General features: G+C 35.8%; 1 protein-coding gene across 2 annotated transcripts in view; it reads left to right on the top strand.

Annotated features, from left to right (window-relative positions):
- Window positions 1-18,685, top strand: part of GABRG2 (gamma-aminobutyric acid type A receptor gamma2 subunit) — a 90,490-nt gene that overhangs the window by 22,333 nt on the left and 49,472 nt on the right. For both annotated transcript variants that reach the window (XM_006098595.3, XM_006098594.3), the window contains exons 2-6: window positions 4,501-4,652; window positions 6,148-6,215; window positions 8,239-8,459; window positions 11,530-11,612; window positions 14,813-14,950. In XM_006098595.3, the coding sequence (XP_006098657.1) occupies window positions 4,501-4,652; window positions 6,148-6,215; window positions 8,239-8,459; window positions 11,530-11,612; window positions 14,813-14,950 (662 nt within the window). The remainder of the gene's footprint in view (window positions 1-4,500; window positions 4,653-6,147; window positions 6,216-8,238; window positions 8,460-11,529; window positions 11,613-14,812; window positions 14,951-18,685) is intronic.

The raw sequence follows: 18,685 nt of genomic DNA, 5'->3' as shown, positions 1-18,685 counted from the left end.
TCTTACTTCCCTCTTGCTGGCCTGGTCACCTCCAACTGCCCTCTCTGCCAGCCTGGTTTTCCCTCATGGCCCCCCCACCAGCCTAATCGCCCCACGCAGCCTGTTTGTTCAGTCATTTGGTTGTCCCTCACTAACTCCCCTGCTGGCCTGGTCATAGGCAGCCATCTTGTGAGGGCATGAGGGTTAATTTGCATATTACCTCTTTATTATATAGGATTAGAGGCCCAGCATGCACAAAATCATGTGTGGTTAGGATCCACAGGCCCAGCCTGGCCTCCATCGCTGGCCTCTGCCGCGCTGTGATACTATGTGAAGCTCCCCATCCTGGGATGCTCCACGATGCTCACAGCCCCTCAACTGCTCCCCCAGCCCCGCCACTGCTCTGTGAAACTCCTCCAACCCCGTGACTGCTCCGCAAGGCTCCCCCACCCTGTGACTGCTCCACAAAACTCCCTTGCCCTGTGACTGCTCTGCAAAACTCTGCTAAGCTCAATGCAGCCCTGTGAAGCAGCCCGCCACTCAATAGTCCCTAGTCCCACCCACTGCCACCACCCCCTCAAGGCGAACAGCTTGGGGGCCAGAGGGAAGGGTGCTCCATGCACTTCATGGTGACCGGTCATCCGTTCAGTCGTGATGACACCTGGCTCTTTATATATTAGAATTCCTACCCTGGCATTCTCATGAGGTTCACAATTCTATAGAATGCCTTCTTGAATGGTCATACCTCATTACCCCTATAGTTTGTTCACCTATATACGTGGACGTTTTTGACTCCAAAGAATGATAAAGAAACAGGCAACATTGAATGAGAGAGTTTCTTTTTTCTTTTTTAAAGACAAATCTGGACACAATCCCAGATTATGCATCAGCCCTATTAATTGAGACCTCAGCTGGGAAAGTTCTAGAGAATAATAACTCCATTTATTTATAATGGAGGGGCTCATTATGGAAAACATCTGTTTTTATAGTCCTTCTCAGACCATATTAGTTAAAAGGCAGCATCTGTAGAATCAGGTTTTAGTTACATGGTTGGAGCTATTATTATAAACATAGTAAGGGTCTCTTTATACTAATAATTATAATAAACCTGTTTTCTAAACTATGTGTCAGGCATCATGCTAAGCATTAATAACCTTACACAAAAATTCAATATAAACTCTAGTATTAACTTTATTTTCAAATGAGAAGGTTTCATCCTAGCCAGTTAGGCTCAGTGGATAGAGTGTTGGCCTGTGGACCAAAGGGCCCCAGATTCAATTCAGCTGGGAAAGTTCTAGAGAATAATAACTCCATTTATTTATAATGGAGGGGCTCATTATGGAAAACATCTGTTTTTATAGTCCTTCTCAGACCATATTAGTTAAAAGGCAGCATCTGTAGAATCAGGTTTTAGTTACATGGTTGGAGCTATTATTATAAACATAGTAAGGGTCTCTTTATACTAATCATTATAATAAACCTGTTTTCTAAACTATGTGTCAGGCATCATGCTAAGCATTAATAACCTTACACAAAAATTCGATATAAACTCTAGTATTAACTTTATTTTCAAATGAGAAGGATTCATCCTAGCCAGTTAGGCTCAGTGGATAGAGTGTTGGCCTGTGGACCAAAGGGCCCCAGATTCAATTCAGGTCAAAGGCAGGTACCTTGGTTGCAGATTCCTCCCCGGCCTGGGCCCTGGTCAAGGCTCCCGCGGAGGCAATTAATTGATGTGTTTCTCTCACATTAATGTTGCTCTCTGTCTTTCCCTCTCTCTCCTACTCTCCCTAAAAATCAATGAAAAAATATCCTCAGTTGAGGACTAACAAAACAAAATAAAATAATAATAATAATAATAATAATAATAATAATAGGTTTGTTAAGCTAGGTTAAATAATTTGCCCAATGGCATAAAATAGTGACAGAGGCAAGATATAAATCCAATAAACAGACCTGGTAATTTCTAATTCCCAAGTATATATTCTAGTTTCTCTACTCTGTTTAACCTCTCTGTGGCTAAGTTGGTTTCCTGAAGTCTGAAAAAAACACACAAAAAACCATCACTGACACTTTTAAATGAGATCAATTTAAGTACTATTCTGGCATCCAATAGGTGATAAGTACTATTCTGGCATCCAATAGGTGATAATATTAAGAGAATTATTGGTGCAATTCTGGAAAGTAGCATTCTTCCTCCTAGTTGGCCCAATAATAGCAATGTCAGTAATACAGCACGTTGAGGCTTGGATAATTCAGTAATACAGCACGTTGAGGCTTGGATAATTTATTTCTTAGTATGAAGCAGTGCTATAAATAAGCAAACCAAACAACTTACTATATATGTCACCTTCCCTTGAAGAAACTTTAATAAGGTGTATTTGCCTGATAGAGAGAGACAGAGAGACAGAAAGAGAGACAGACACAAAGGGAGAAAGGCAAAGAATGAGGGATAATTTTTTAAAAGGCCCTATTGCATGACCAAATCAAACAGGAGTAAAATTCCATTATGATGACATCTAATGGGCCAAATATATTCTTTTCCCCAGTGATTTATTGGAAGGACTTAAAATTTTCTTAGAGAGTTTTTTTCTTACTAAACTAGTAAGATTTGGGTCATAGGATCAGAGTCCCATTAGAGTTCCATTAGGCAGAGTTCACAGTGCTCTGGAGAAATGATGAATTGAGGCCCGAGAGGGATTTTCCTGGCAAGAGAACTGGTGTCTCTGCTGGTTGGAGCTTGTCCAGCCCTTCATATCCTCTACAGGTACGCTATGAAATTCACATTTTGTTTAAAGTTCCTATGCTACTAAAGTGCAAGATGTAAAACACGGGCTATGGTAGGTGTTATGCAGATGTGTGACTCAGTTTGTTTCCTTTTCATAAAGCTTTAAAAGAATATAAAAAGAGATCACTTGCTTATTAAGTTGATTTATGCCATTTATTACTCTTAAAACATCATCTCCCTGTCCTGGCTGGTGTGGCTCAGTTGTTTGAGCATCTTCCCATACACCAAAAGGTCAGGGGTTCAATTCACAGTCAGAGCACATATCCAGGTTGTAGGTTCGATCCCTGGTCAGGAGGCAACCACTTGATGTTTCTCTCTCACATCAATGTTCCTCTCTTTCTCTCCCTCTCCCTTCTTCTCTCTCTAAAATCAATAAAATTGTATTTAAAAATAATAAAAACGTCATCTCCCTCACTCATTCTCAAATCACATTAATTACTTATCAGCCTTCTTCTACCATATTTAATCATCTATCCATCTATTTATCTCCAAGTTACATCTATAAAACACAGCCATATATATGATTATGACTGAAGAAAGTTGATAAATATGGTTTGAAATATATGTATATTTCATATATATATTTATATATACTTTTTTTATTCAGAGTAATGTGACAGTGATTTATTTTCTAACAAGATCCAGTCTATACCATATATATTTGGGAAAATATACTGACGATGGGATGGGAAATTTTATATTTTACATTTGTAATTTTTTCATAATAAATAATAGGAAGAACCTATATTCACTGAGTGCTGATAAAAATGAAAATGGCAGCTTTTGCAAGGTTTTGCATTGCCCCTAGGTCTGGAAAATACAATTATCTTGTTGTGGGGGGTGAGGGGGATTGGAATGTGGAGCAGTGGAGAGATAAGCTATAGAAATTTTAGTATCTTTCCAAAGTCAGCCTTAGCTTCTGGCCCAATCGTGGGGCATAGAAAACTGAGTCAGGATATTACGTGGCTTTCTGATCACTCAAAATAGGTAATTTCATATCTGATTGCAGTACAATAAGCAATAGTATGAGTTTCCAGCTTAGGAACTTTTGCTGTAGTAAAAGGTGGTTTAAAGTCTGCGACTACATTTTCTTTCATAGTCCCAGGTTCTTAACAATCAAAGATAAATGAACCGCCCTTGCCTTCAGTGCAAGTGAGGAGACAAAATGCACATACACACACCCTGGGGGAGGAAAAGGCAGCAAGCCTGAGCTCTCCTCAGTAGTTCAATTGAGGAGGGAGAGGCTCGTCTGGCGGTTTGTGGGAGTGAATCTAATTATCAGTCTCTTACTTTCATTAATAGGTTGAAGCAAGTTAACTTCTCAAAGGAAAAAGAAGTAGACATTATGCCTGAATTCTTAGCCTACATTATGATAGTTTAAGCATCACTTTCACAAAAATAGTGTGTGGGGTTTTATCCATCTTTCATAAGGCTGGGCAGGTGGGCAAAAAGAACCACTATGGAAAAGGCAAAAGCTGGTAAACATAGTCTACTTAGAGATAGGAGGGCAGAGCATTCTGCAAAATGGAAGAGTTCACTTTTACAAATTATAATGTACATCTGTGCAGTTCAATTACCTAGACAAATCCTCAGGTGAAAATTTCCACTCTAGTCCATTTTAATGGATTCCTATAACCTGGTGTCACTTCTCCTTTTCCACCAATAGTCTGAGGATAAAAATTAATTTGAGTATAGTCTATGTGTTTTGTAACCAATATTTTTTGTTTTCTTAGCCTTACTAGCCAAAAATCTGATGACGACTATGAAGATTATGCTTCTAACAAAACATGGGTCTTGACACCAAAAGTTCCCGAGGGTGATGTCACTATTATCTTAAACAACCTCCTAGAAGGATATGACAATAAACTCCGACCTGATATAGGAGGTATGTTGAAGTCTTTTGTACCTTGGTGTAGATCGAAACTCATAAACATGCCTACCACATTAGAAGACAACACTAGCATATTTCGATAACCAGAATTATTTAAATGAAACCTTCACTATATGTTATAAAAATAGATAAAAAAATATATAAGTAGCATTCTGGCTTGAAGGTAGGATGGGCATTGATAAGTTCAAATGAGGAAAGATGATTTTCAAGTGAGATTTGAGAGCTAGAAATTCAATTTTTGTTAGGTATCCCAGACAAAGGCTGTAGAAGAAAAGTGACAAGTTCTTTATGAAGAGACATAAAAAAAGCATATTATGATAAAGGAAGGATATACTTGTTACCTATTGTGTGTAATAAACAACCACAAATTCTCAATGGCAAATTACAATAGGCATTTTCTTAGCACCTGTTAGGGGTGGTGATTTAATGTAAGCCCAACGGGCTGTTCATTAAGGAAATCTGTACTCTCTCTTATTTTACTCCTGGGAACAGCACTAGCTGGGAGTATTCGTCTCATGATAATAGCAAAGAGCAAGAGAGAAAGTAGAAGCTCATAAGGCTTAAATGCTTGGGTTAGAACTAGCACACCCACTTTTGTCTATATATTGTTAGCCAAACCAAATCAGATAGTCAAGCCCAAAGTTCGAAGGAGAGAAGTAGCCTCAATGAGGTGACAGGAAGGTTGTAGATACAGTGAATAGCAAAGAATTCAATCCACCACTGAGAATTAGGGCACACTTTCAAGGAAAGTGGTTAAAAAATGAGATACATGTTGAATTGAAGCCAGGAATGATATTATGGACCCTTGTTCATTAAACGTGAAATGAAAATGGAGCATATGCATTTGCATTTAGTCATAAATGTAACACTTCATGATTTTTAATATCAGTCCTCTTTGACAAATAGGTGTGTATTGGGTTTCCATATGGTTTCCTCGTATTATTTGATGAGTCACAGAATCCATGAAGTCACTGAGGAAGATTGATTTTGTTTTGGCTAGAGGTATATTAGGATAAAGCGGTCATAAATGGAACCAACAGGTGCAAATATTCCAAAACAATTCACAATACTTGTTGCTCTTTATATCTACTTCATGTTTCTCATGCTTATTTTTATAGGTCACTAAGTAGTTATTTTTTTCTATATGGAGCAAGTCAGGTAGTAATGCCCAAATAGATTTCAGAGCTTGAAGGAAAAATGGTAAAATTCAGGCTATCTGAAGGGGGGGAAATCTGAGGAATTTTTTCTTATTTGTTTATCTTTACATAGTCTTGAAAGGAAAACCAGTTTTGAAATTCTACTATGCTTAGTTATAGCATTTACATGCTAAATGGAGATATTTCGTTGAAAACAGAGTCGTTTAAAAGAGGAGAATTAGTCACTGGCACCAAATTAGTTGTAAATAAACCACTTCTAAAATGGCAAAGTAAATGTATTTCTAGAATAGCACAGTTTAAAATATTGTGCTTCTCTGTGGTTCTCTTTACAGTGAAGCCAACATTAATTCACACAGACATGTATGTGAATAGCATCGGTCCAGTGAATGCTATCAATATGGTAAGTTTCTAATAGTTTGTCTATATTATTAGCATATTAAAGGGTCCATGTGGTATGATGAAAATAGCAATAAAATGCCAACAAAAAATGCAGAAGGGAGAATCTTTCAGTTTTCCTCTCTTGCAACATAAGGATAATTTTAATGATTTGTTATGAGAATTAAATGTGATCATATGTATAAAATTAATTTGTAGAAAATGTTATACTTAAAATTCAATAATTGTTTACTTGGTAAGTACTGCTTACTACAAAATACAATATAGGGCTCCACTACTTTTTAGAATAGTGTTGGTGTGGAGAAGGCATAGTTTGCTTCAAATCAGAACTGTTTCTCAGAGGAAATAATTGATTAGATGTAACAATAAGTGCAAGTTATTATTGTATAACACTTTCTATCCAAATCTGAAATGAGAAACTAAGTTGGAGTCTATAGTATAACAATATCATATAACATAACATAACATCGTAATGCTAACACCTTAAAATAGTGTTTACCAAGCTAGCAATTAGTACACTCTATTGAGTCAGAAATATGAGAAACTTTAATTGCTCTCAATTGGGGTGATTAAAAAGTATACCACCACCTGCATAATTCACAAAAATAAGCTTACTTATTTAACCATTAAATAAATGCCAACACATTTCTTCTTTACAACTAAAATTCTCAGAATATTTAGCATTTTGATGCAAACTGTAAATCTAAGAAGAAGAAGGCACAGAACTTTTACTATCCAGAATACTAGTCCCCAGAGCTACTGGTTTGATTAATCTTAAAGCTCTTATTTTTAATTTTCTTTATTTATTTGTATGTGTTTTGCCAAAGTGTACATCAGAAATTGTTAATTTACTCTACTTACTGGCATTAATTCATTGACAATGAATTTCACAAGATAGGTTCCTTTCTTATGCTGTGTAGACTGCAAATATGGAATTAAATGGTGAACCAAGTGCTATGTCTTACCCCAGTGGAAATGTAGTCAAGTGCAATGAGGTGTGGCAGCAGGAGGTACTAGGAAATAATACAGAACAGTAAGGATGAGGCAAAGTAATGATAGTCAAACTAGAATTTGGGTGTTCTGATGCCAGGCCTCATGGTCTGAATTCACATCATATTTAATTCTCTTTGATTACAGTCAATCACTTGCCACTTTAGTGGTATGCCCTTGAGAGTAATCATTGCGGAGTAATTAATCACCACAGCAATTTGGCATTTTGGGAATATGCTTTGTGATAGCGATCAGTAAAGTGTTAAACTTATTTGGAATTGGTTTATTTCTTCTTGTTTGGAGGAAAAGACAACAACTATAATAGTTTTGTGTGTTTTTTTAAAGGTTACCTTGTACATTATATTGGTGTTTTCTATCTGCCAGACACACTGAAAAGCACTTTATGTGTGTTCTCTTTTTCTGTCCTCACACTACCCAGCAAGATAGATTCTTTAGGGTCCCCATGTTATTATGAGGTAACTGAGGCTCCACAGCTCCAGTTTAGGACTGTGTTAGGTATTCTTCACTTTCACTCTACAGCAGAGGTTCTCAACCCAGGTGATTGTCTTCACTGAGACATTTAGCAATGTCTAGAGGTATTTTTTAGTTGTTACAACTTTGTGGGTGAGGTTTGTGTTGGCGCTACTGGCATCTAGTGAGTAGAGGCTAGGTATGCTCCTATCTTAAAATACACAAGACAGCCCCCACAACAAAATATTAGATAGCCCAAATAACATGAGAAACTCTGCTCTATCCACACCAAATGCAAACAAATGTAGCAGGGCTCTGATCTTTTGCCAGAATTTATTTAGACCATCCTTTTTCATTGTTTTTTTTTCTTTCATAAAAATATCAACTCGTCTACCAGAGATAGTGAGTCTCCTTAGCAAAGTCTTTGCTTTCTTTTGGACTATTCAAAGCCAAAGTGTAGCTCAAAATAGCAATGAGAACAAAGATGACAAATACCAAAAAAAATGCTCTACAATATAACCCAACTGTAATATAAATATTGTGTTTCATATTTTTCTTTGTAACAGGAATATACAATTGATATATTTTTTGCCCAAACATGGTATGACAGACGTTTGAAATTCAACAGCACCATTAAAGTCCTCCGATTGAATAGCAACATGGTGGGGAAAATCTGGATTCCAGACACTTTCTTCAGAAATTCAAAAAAGGCTGATGCACATTGGATAACCACCCCCAATAGGATGCTGAGAATTTGGAATGATGGTCGAGTGCTCTACACCTTAAGGTATTCTTTCAGAAGTAAAAAAAAAAAAAAGAGTAATTGCTGGGAGTAAAACAAAGATCAACCACACTCTCCTTGAGACCAAACACACACACACAAAAACGTCAAGCCAACATCAGGGTTGCCATGTTTGAACAAAATAGTATGTGGCACTACAAAATTAGTTTTCTTTCTGTTGTCAGTAAGCTTTTTCAAAGGACTAGAAATAGGTGAAACTTATTTTCTATGACTGATGTGAGAACTCTTTTTTTCCTCACAAGCACATGAAATTGTCCTTGCCTTTGTAAGATCACCTGATCTTGCATCAATCTTGGCTTTTGTGTGTGTGTCCTGCAACTTTAAAATATGGAAACTAAAACACAGTCATCCTTAGGACTACTAGTTGTTATGCTTGGAAATGTCTCCGTTTCCAAGGAAACTGTTGCAAAAGAAGATTTTTTTTTTATGCAGAAGTCTCCTGTATGTCTTTCTCTTTTTAGCTACACAATGGCAAGTACCTAGAATGAATTCCATCTCCCAGCACCAACTCCCCACTACATTGGTAGGCTGTTTGAATTAATTTACTGGCTATTTTGAAAGACATCTTTAGGGAAAACTTGGAGCTTTTTTTATTTTCTGAAGTTAAACATTAAGTAATATTTGGGATGTTTTCTATGCCATTATCCTAGCATAATACTTAGATGTATTTAAAATAATTCTATGCTGGATTTTTTTTCATTGGTGAGCATATATTACTAAATAATATAATAGAGAAGTACATAGGCTTAAAAATTAGACAAACCTGGCTTTAGTTCCTAGCTCTACAGCATACTATCTATATGTACTAGGGCAACTCTTCAGAATTTCTATGTACAGGACTTGGGGGCAGCTATCTGTAGCGGGGGTCTTAGTGCTAGATAGAAGATTTATCTCAAAGCCTTATTTGTACAGTAAGTTTGATGTTTTTAGTTGGTTACATTTTTATTGAGAGGATTTAGGTGGGAAATAATGGGGATTATTGGAAAAGAAGGCATGACCACCCCACAACACACTCCCCATCCAACTGAGCTAACTCTTACATTTAATTTCTTTGATTTCTATAAAATAGAGATGATGATTCTTATCTTATGGAGTTGTTAGAAGGACTAAACGGTGTGATAAGAAAAGTGCTTAACTCTGATATATAGTAAGCATAGCAGAGACTAAATTTATTCATAAATATTTTTAGTAAAAGATATAAATATGATTCTTCTAGGTCTCAGTATCCTAGAACTTTTAACTTCCAAATGATTCATGTTAAATGCCCTTGTGACATATACATAATGCCTTACATAATAGTCAACATACAAAATAAAATACTTTAAAATGGCTTCAAACATTTATATCAGTTAAACAGAGTTGATCACTAGGAATAAATGGCTACAAGTATAGAAGAAAGTCATCATATATATTTTGAATTCATCATGAGTTTTATTAAATTAGACATACAGCAATGACTGTAATTTGTATCTAGTGGAAATCAAAGTTTGATAAATCAGGGCTTGGTCTAAACTTTTGAAGTATTAAGTTACACTATCTCAAGTTCCTTTATATTCTCATAACATTATAGTCATTTTTCTCACTTCCCTTGATTTGCAGAATCACTATACAATTTTTAATTATGGAAACCACCTTAAAAATGTCACTCATAAAATTCAATCAAAGTTTGAATGAGTTGCCAATCTATGCTGAGAGATGATTTTATTATTGTTCTTATCTATAATGCATTATGAATGTGTGTGCATAGATATATATGTACGTATCTATCTTTGTTTCTGCAAATGATCTATATTGTTTTCAATTTTAATAATTCTAGTTTAATTTGGAAACATACTAAATATATCAAATTTAATTAAAGTTTTACATATGACTAAAACTAATCTTTTCTTTGAAAGAGTGACAATGATTAAAACCTCCAGCTTTGGAGACACATCATAATCTTGGGTTCAGATCTCAACTGTGCCACTAGTTTGGTGACTTCGGTCAAGTTCAAAGAAAATAAAGCCATAGTAATGCTTATTAAATGATAGAACAATTCACCTTTGCCCCGTGCCATATAAACAATTAATGGCTCAGTGATTACCAGTTATATTTCAAGATCAGTAATTGCTCTACTATACTACACAAAAAAATCTCCCAAATGAAAAAGCATGCTAAACTGTAAAATCTTTTAAATTAACAAATGTTCATCAAACAACATTTTTATTACTTCAAGGTTGATATCATTGTAAGAAATATATTTAAAAATGTGAAATTTAAAACATCAATCCATCACTATTACCATTTTAGAGTATGTTCATACTTTGTCCTAAAGTGATCAAATCATCTGAACACCTTTAAATTTTCTCCCTTCTAGAGATCCAGCCCATTGGGATCCAGAAAACCTATATGTTTAATAAGTATTCTCAGATGTAAACTATTTGAAACTCATTGGCAGACATATTCCTAGTATGTCTGTGTCTATTTATTCAACATTTCCTGTTTACCATTAGATATTTTTCTACTTTATAAAACCTTAGTTAATGGCGTCATGGTGTTCCATTATAAAATGCATAATACCCTACTGTGAAACATAGGTATTTTTAAACTCACATGTAGTAATTTAATGCTAACAGCTAACAAGTACTTACAGAAAGTTCTGCTTTAATTACCAGATACAATCTGAGAATTATCAGCATTCATTTATATGCAAACAGTAAATGAACTTAAGTTCTTACAACAATTTGTTCTGTTAAATATATTCACTGAACAATTTCATGTGTGCAATTAATTTGCCAAAAAAAAAACTTGTGATCCTAAGGTTTGAAAAAAATGGAGTTGAGGTCAATGAAAATGTTCAGTTTGTGAAAATGAAGGGACCACATTAGGTCTTAAATGCTTTTCTCCTGGACTCGGTGGATTTCTTCAGTGAGAATCATCTTGTGTTATCCATAAGAATGTGAAATATACTCCCCAAGAATGAAGATGGAGAATGGTCATTAGAAATTGTGCTAAAGTACATTTTTAAAACTATGTCTAAAATATTTTTAGTTATCTTTCATATGTTTCTGTTTAGGTTGACAATTGATGCTGAGTGCCAATTACAGTTGCACAATTTTCCAATGGATGAACACTCCTGCCCCTTGGAGTTCTCCAGTTGTAAGTAACACTCATTCTGTGGTCTGTAGCTCCTCTCACCAATAGTCTAATTGCATTGTCAATTAATTGGGAGATTTACAGAAAATACAAAATTGCATTAAGCAATGTTGTTTTCTCTGAAGATTTTGACAGTTTCTTTCATCATAATGCCAGTTTGGTCTTTTTAGAGTGATTCTTGCAGAAAAGGGTCTAATTTATCAGGAGTTACAAATAAGTTTTATTGATGTATAAACTTTTAATAAATTGGCAGTGGTTGCTAGGAGCCCTTTGTTGAGGAGAACTGTAAAACCAGGCCTATGCTGAATAGAAAGGGGTAATGGTGGATTATACATCTCCCTCCCTCCATGGGCCCAGGAGAAGAATAGCAGCACATTTGTTACTTAATTTCTCCCTTACCTGTCAGGATGCACAGAGATCCAACAGTGTGGTTTGCACATTCCAATTCTGTATACCTGTTAAAGACAACAAAATTAATGACTACCTCCCTCTCTTGGAATTCTAGTAATACCTAGAACTAGTTATCCACCAGTGAGTAAAAGACTGATTATGGGCATTCCATAGTCCAGTTCAAATTCCAACTCTATCAACACAGACCTGAGCAAATTACTAAATCTCTCATCAGTGAGTCCACATTCCCAGATACCCAACAGAGATTATAAGACCTGCCCAGCACAATACTCTTTTGTTTGTAAAATGCTTGGTATGCTATCTCAATACACAAGGTTCAATAAAAAGCTCTATTATTTTTCTTAACTATTATTACCATAATCAGATAATAGACTATAGTAAAAAGATTCATGATGATTCTAGCATAAATTACAATAAGCTTTAGTAACCTTCACATATTTCCTGCCTGAATTAAAAACAAATATTTGTCTCACTACTTGTGCAGCAAACGTGTTAGGTTGCTCACCTCCTCCTTATTATTGATCTGCCAACTGTACATATAAAGCAATGAAAACTGATTATGAATTTTAATTTTTATTTTCATAAATATAATTTCCCAGCCTTAGATTGAAGGAGACTCCTAAGAGCCAATTAAATCATAATAACCATCATTTAAAAAAATCAGTGATGAGAGAATCAATCGTTATTTTATAACTAAAGCAATTCCAAATGGAACTAAAGGAAAAGCATCACTGTATCTTATATAATAAAAGCCTAATATGCTAATTATCCAGTCGTCCAGTTGTCCATTCAACCAATCAAAGCATAATATGCGAATGATATGCTAAGGTCACTCAACCGTTCGCTATGACATGCACTGACCACTAGGGGGCAGACATTCCGACCGGTCTGTTAGCTTGCTGCTGGGGTCCAGCAGATTAGGACTGAGCGAGATGGCTGGACATGCCCTGGAGCCCTCCCGCGGTCCCTCCCCAGCTGGCCAACCTCCCACATCACTCCTCAGCCCCAATCATGCACCAGTGGGGTCCCTTGGCCTGGCCTGTGCCCTCTCACAATTGGGACCCCTCAAGGGATGTCGGAGAACCAGTTTTGGTCCAATCCCGCAAGCCAGGCTGAGGGTGCACGAATTCATGCACCAGGCCTCTAGTATCATATAAACAGGGTTGTGCAAAGTAGATTTATAGTTGTTCGTATAAAAATATGATAATTTGTAAATAATAATATAAGAATAAGCTCTGCCTTTTGATACTCACAACTGTAAACCCACTTTTCCCCCACCCTATATTTACAAAAGGTTTTACTATAAAACTTATTTCATATGTTTTACTTCATCCAAGAATGGAATATTTTTAGTGCAAACTTCCCCAAGCTTTAGGAGATTAGATTTATTTTCCTTTAATCTTTCAACTGGGATTATTCCTGAATCAGCTAAGCTTAAGAACTGGTGATTTTTGTGCCTTTATATCACCAATTGACAACCGTCTTCTGAACCCAAACACAACTTAATATTACTTATTGCTATCAAAAATTAAATCATAATTACATTCTCCATAGGAAGTTCCTTAATATCATCATTATTTTCCTGTTTCCAGCACATCCTGCCTCCCCACCCCTGCTCTATCAGGGGATACTGCTTTCTCTTTTCCTTCTTCTTAATTAATAAATACACAACAGACACAGAGTTGGACCAAAAGAAAACGAAGAAAAGGAAGACACAAATAATTTTTTGCTAAGTAGTGAATCAGCCTCCGTAATCAAGACTCATCTTTCCATAGCATTATTAGTAGACAAACAGTTGAGATGCTTTCTAATTTTTTAAAATCTCTCCCTAATTAATTTTTAATTGAAAGTTTATTATATTGTTTACTTAATAGTAATGTTTATCCATTAAATGTACATTGATCATCAATTTCATGAAATAAGTATTATCATAACCACCATAAGGAAGCAAATAATTCGTAAAAAATTAAGAAACTTGTCTAGGGCCGTGGTCGGCAAACTGCGACTCACGAGCCACATGCGGCTCTTTGGCCCCTTGAGTGTGGCTCTTCTTAAGCCTTAGGAGTCCCCTAATTAAGTTAATAACAATGTACCTACCTATATGGTTTAAGTTTAAAAAATTTGGCTTTCAAAAGAAATTTCAATTGTTGTACTGTTGATATTTGGCTCTGTTGACTAATGAATTTGCCGACCACTGGTCTAGGGTATTGGGCAAAGAAATGGTACTGATAGTCACTGCATTATCATTACAGATTTCTGTAATTAAAATGAAAACCAAAAAAATTGAGAGAGAGAATAATTAATGTAAATAGTTGAGGTTATTTTTCCCCACCACCTTCTACTAAGGGTGCATGTTCTGGAGAGGAACTTTAAGGCTGCTCTTCTCTCAATATTTTCTGTTTCTGCATGATTCCCCTTCCGTGGTTGACTCCCCTTCATGCTGAAACAATATCTTACATGTGTACTGTCTATTTATACTGACCACATATATCTCACCCCAATGTAGATTGTGCATATAGTATATATTAAACAATGTATAGTATATCTGCTATGCAATTTAAGTGACTTTCAGGGATGATTTTAACCTCATAATGTTTAAATCTAACTTCCCATTAGGATAGGATGTCACTGTATTTATTTTCTCTAAGATGAGACTCTTTAGTCCAGGGTTCTCATTAAGTCATAACTTTATCTCTCTCAGCACATTCTTTGGTGTCTTGTTCCTGGAAGGTGGTTGCTACATATGTTCATTTATAATCATTTTAAACATGTGCTTTCCCACCTCTTGGCAGATGGCTATCCACGGGAAGAAATTGTCTATCAATGGAAGCGTAACTCTGTTGAAGTGGGTGACACAAGATCTTGGAGGCTTTATCAATTTTCATTTGTTGGACTGAGAAATACCACAGATGTAGTGAAGACAACTTCTGGTAAGATGCATTTAAAGAGAATTCTAAATGACCCTTTAAGAGCTAAAATTGTGGTGTATATGCTCCAGAAGGCTTTTCAGTAGCTGTCTACAGGTGATATTCAGAAAATTAAAGTGTTTTAATTTACTAGAGAAAATTATAATTGGTATTCTTGTATAATCAAATATATATAAATGGATTATTTCAATCTGAAGCAAACTGAATTCAAATTGGACTAGTAAATTATTTGCTTACTTTCTTTAAGCAAGAATAAGCAGCAATTATTTAAAAAGAAAATACTTATTAGGTATAGATATAATGCTTCCTTTAAGAAATGTTTCATAAAATATTGAAATAGAAGCGTTTAAAGTAATTGCACAGAAAAAATCAATTGTGCAAAAATGTAGAAAAGTGACCATAGTGAATATGGACTAATTCTCCATTCAATAAGTTAATCTTTTGAACTGACTCTATCACTGGAGTATCAAATAGGTCTGGGTTCAAACCTCAGTTTCATCAATTACCAGCTGTTGATATTGAGAAATTATTGAAATTCTCAGGGCATCAGTTTTCCCAGATAACCAATGTGAACAAAAAGAGCTGTACCACAAGCTTATTATGTGTAGGAGGAAAAAAGTAAAGTGCTTCCGATTTCAAATATAAACCTAGTGTTCTCAGATTACCATTTATTAAGACATGTCTTTCAATTGGTTGAGCTGTTTTCTGTTGATTTACTCACATATACCTGATTTCCCCTCCACACCTAGCCTAGATTTTGTAAGACACAGTGACACAGTTTTGTGCTGACTTATGGGGAATAAGGCCTTGGTCTTTTGTACAGAAGCAAATTTAAGACCTATACAAAAATGGAAATTTAAGATTCTACCTTCATAAAAACCATCCTCAAATTCAAAGAGCTATCTGGCCCTCACACTGTTATTGGCATTTTCAGATTTCTCCTAAATATTCTTTTATTTTGAAAAAAGAACCTGAATGAGAGTCAAAGAAATGCTCAGATACATATTTTTAAAAGGGGCCTTCTGCTCCATTATTCACTAAAAACCCTGACCATCAAGTACTAGAACAGTGTTTCATTTGGTGCCAAAAAAAGATTCAGGATTGCCTTAGAAGTAAAATCTTCCATCTGTGGAAGGAAGAACATGTGTAAAAATAATCTCTAAGTCTGCACACTTCCAGAATGTGAAATTGAACATCAAGTTCTGTTGTATATTCATATCTATAATTATTTCAGTACCCTAAAACAGAACCCACAAAGTCATGACTAGCCAATCTTTTGTTCAGTTATTTGAGCTCAGAGTTGCATTAAAACCAAAAGGTGATGAGGAAGGGGTTGGCTTTTATCACAGGGACTAACATCATCCCCTTCCCACTGTCTCATATTGAGGACGATCTAGAGTATTTACTGTCTCTTGAGAGATGCTGCCAGAAGAAAGTGATCCACTTACTGAAAGCACAGGAAGAAATATCACCCAGGTGTCACACAGCTATTAATCTTCCTAGGGAAATCAAAGCAAAACTGCTAAATATCAGATTTGAGTAGCATCATCTAATTGATCACTTCTACTCAATGAAAATTTTAATATGGTAGTTAGTCCTTGCATTGGTCTTCTTGTCCACTCCCTGCTCTTGCTGGTTTGTACTTGAGGGCAGTCCTATTACAGTTGCCTCTGTGGAGAGGGCTGAACTGAAACTGAACACCAATGCTGAGAGGCAGCCCGATTCTTGTGATGGTTGATTTTGTAATGACTGGAATTTTCCACATGGTCTTTTGTTTGATGCCTGATGTCATTCCTATCTTCAAGCAAAGCTCCATAATTAGTTAACATCCACAAAGTTATGTTAACAACTTTCTTGGAATATCAAATTTCTAGTTCTAGTTCTTTTTCATCTTAGCCATTATTGCAATGTGGTTTTCTCCTAGACGTATATGAAATGTTTTCCTTTAAGAGCCTTTGTGGAAATGGGGTGAGAATATTGCTTAAACTGGTACCTAGCTTACTGTAGGAGATTTCTAACCTTCAGTCATTCAAGCCTACCTTTCAGGACTTTGTTAAGCCAAGTGACTCTACTACTGGTTCCTTAGTATTTTTTTTCTTTAAATTGATTTATTGTTTTTAGTTATAAAATTTTTAAAGAAAAGTTCATATTAGGGCCATAATTATAAACTAGAAGTATTTGATATAAATATAAGTTTATATCAAACTTTCATTAAAAAACATGTTTTTATATTATATAAAATGTTCTTAAATGTTAAGTGCATATATATATTTGTGTTCCCCAGACTCTGAATATGTTGGAAAAGAAACAGAAAGAGAGGTATTAGAAAAAACAGGAAAATACAGCTATTACCAAAGTAAAAACATACTTGATGTAAAGAGAAAGCATTTCATAGGAAATAGTTTTCTCACCATGGAGACAACCCATGCATCCACCACCCGGATCATCTCCTACCACCAGTTGATCTGTATCACACTTGATTAAAACATTGCCTTGGTGACATTTTGATAAAACTTGAAGAATGCCTTTAATCCATAGTCAATACAGATTATGGGTCCATAATTTCTTCTCCAAATCATCATGTCTTCCTGGTTATACTATATCTGAAAATAGCGAGCCAGGCATGAACACTCAAAGAGTCACATCTCTGCCTCCCACACCTAATGAATCATAAAGGCACTTATGAAATACCTTGTGTAACTGTTCTCTTCTTAGTTGCCATCGCCATAGTCTTAGTTCACGATGTTGCCTCTTATCATCTGGACTGTATTGATAGCCTATTAAGTCCGTCCCTGTTTTCAGTCTCTTCTACAATCTATTATTTACACATTAACCATAAAAGCTAGCACTTACTGAGTACTAAATACATGCACCATAGGAAGAATTTTACATAAATGACCTACTTTAATTCTCATAACCATAGTCATAGTTAACATCATTAACACTGAGGGTAACACTGTGGATGAGGAAACTGAGATGTCTAGGGGTTCACTGACTAGCAGGGATCATTATGAAAGATAGGATATAAATTCAAGAGTCTTACTGGCAGACTCAGGCTCTTAATCATTACACTATGCTACCCCCACCATGGCCCAGGTCGTCTGAAGCACAACTTGCATCTTGTCTCAAGAATTCAGTACATTCCATGAAGCACAAGCTATTGCTCCTAATATGTGAGCACCTGATCTCAAGAACTTCCCAGCTTTTTTTTTCTATAATTAGCCAGCATGTGATAAAACTAATCTGTTCTGTTTTCTTGAATATAACTAGCCAATCTCACTGAATCTCAGCCTCCTTTCTCTATCAAATGGTTTCTCCACTCATCCCCTTCTTCTTTGTGACTTTAAGGTTTAAATAGGCAGCACCTCCTCAATGAGGCCTTCACTGACCCTATCACCAAAACAAAGTCAAACAGTTTTTAAGAATGCGCACCCTTGGAGTCAGGCAGCTCACGTTTGAATACTGGCTTGTATACATGATTTAATATAATTAAGTTCAATAATATTGCTGGGTTGCTCTGAGGATTAAGTAAGGTACTCCATTAAAATGCTGAAAACTTCGTCTAGCACATACAACTGACTCAGTATATGAAAGGTATTATCATCATCATCATTATCCCATTAATTCCCCTCACAGCATTTTCACCCACCATATGAAATCACTAGAGGCCCGGTGCACAAAAATTTGTGTATTTTCAGGGGTCCCTCAGCCCAACCTGTGCACTCTCGCAGTCTGGGA

Source organism: Myotis lucifugus, unplaced genomic scaffold (assembly GCF_000147115.1).
Source record: "Myotis lucifugus unplaced genomic scaffold, Myoluc2.0 scaffold_243, whole genome shotgun sequence".
NCBI lineage: Eukaryota > Metazoa > Chordata > Mammalia > Chiroptera > Vespertilionidae > Myotis > Myotis lucifugus.
The sequence above is the reverse complement of the archived record's forward strand: the minus strand, read 5'-3'. Positions and strand labels throughout refer to the sequence as shown.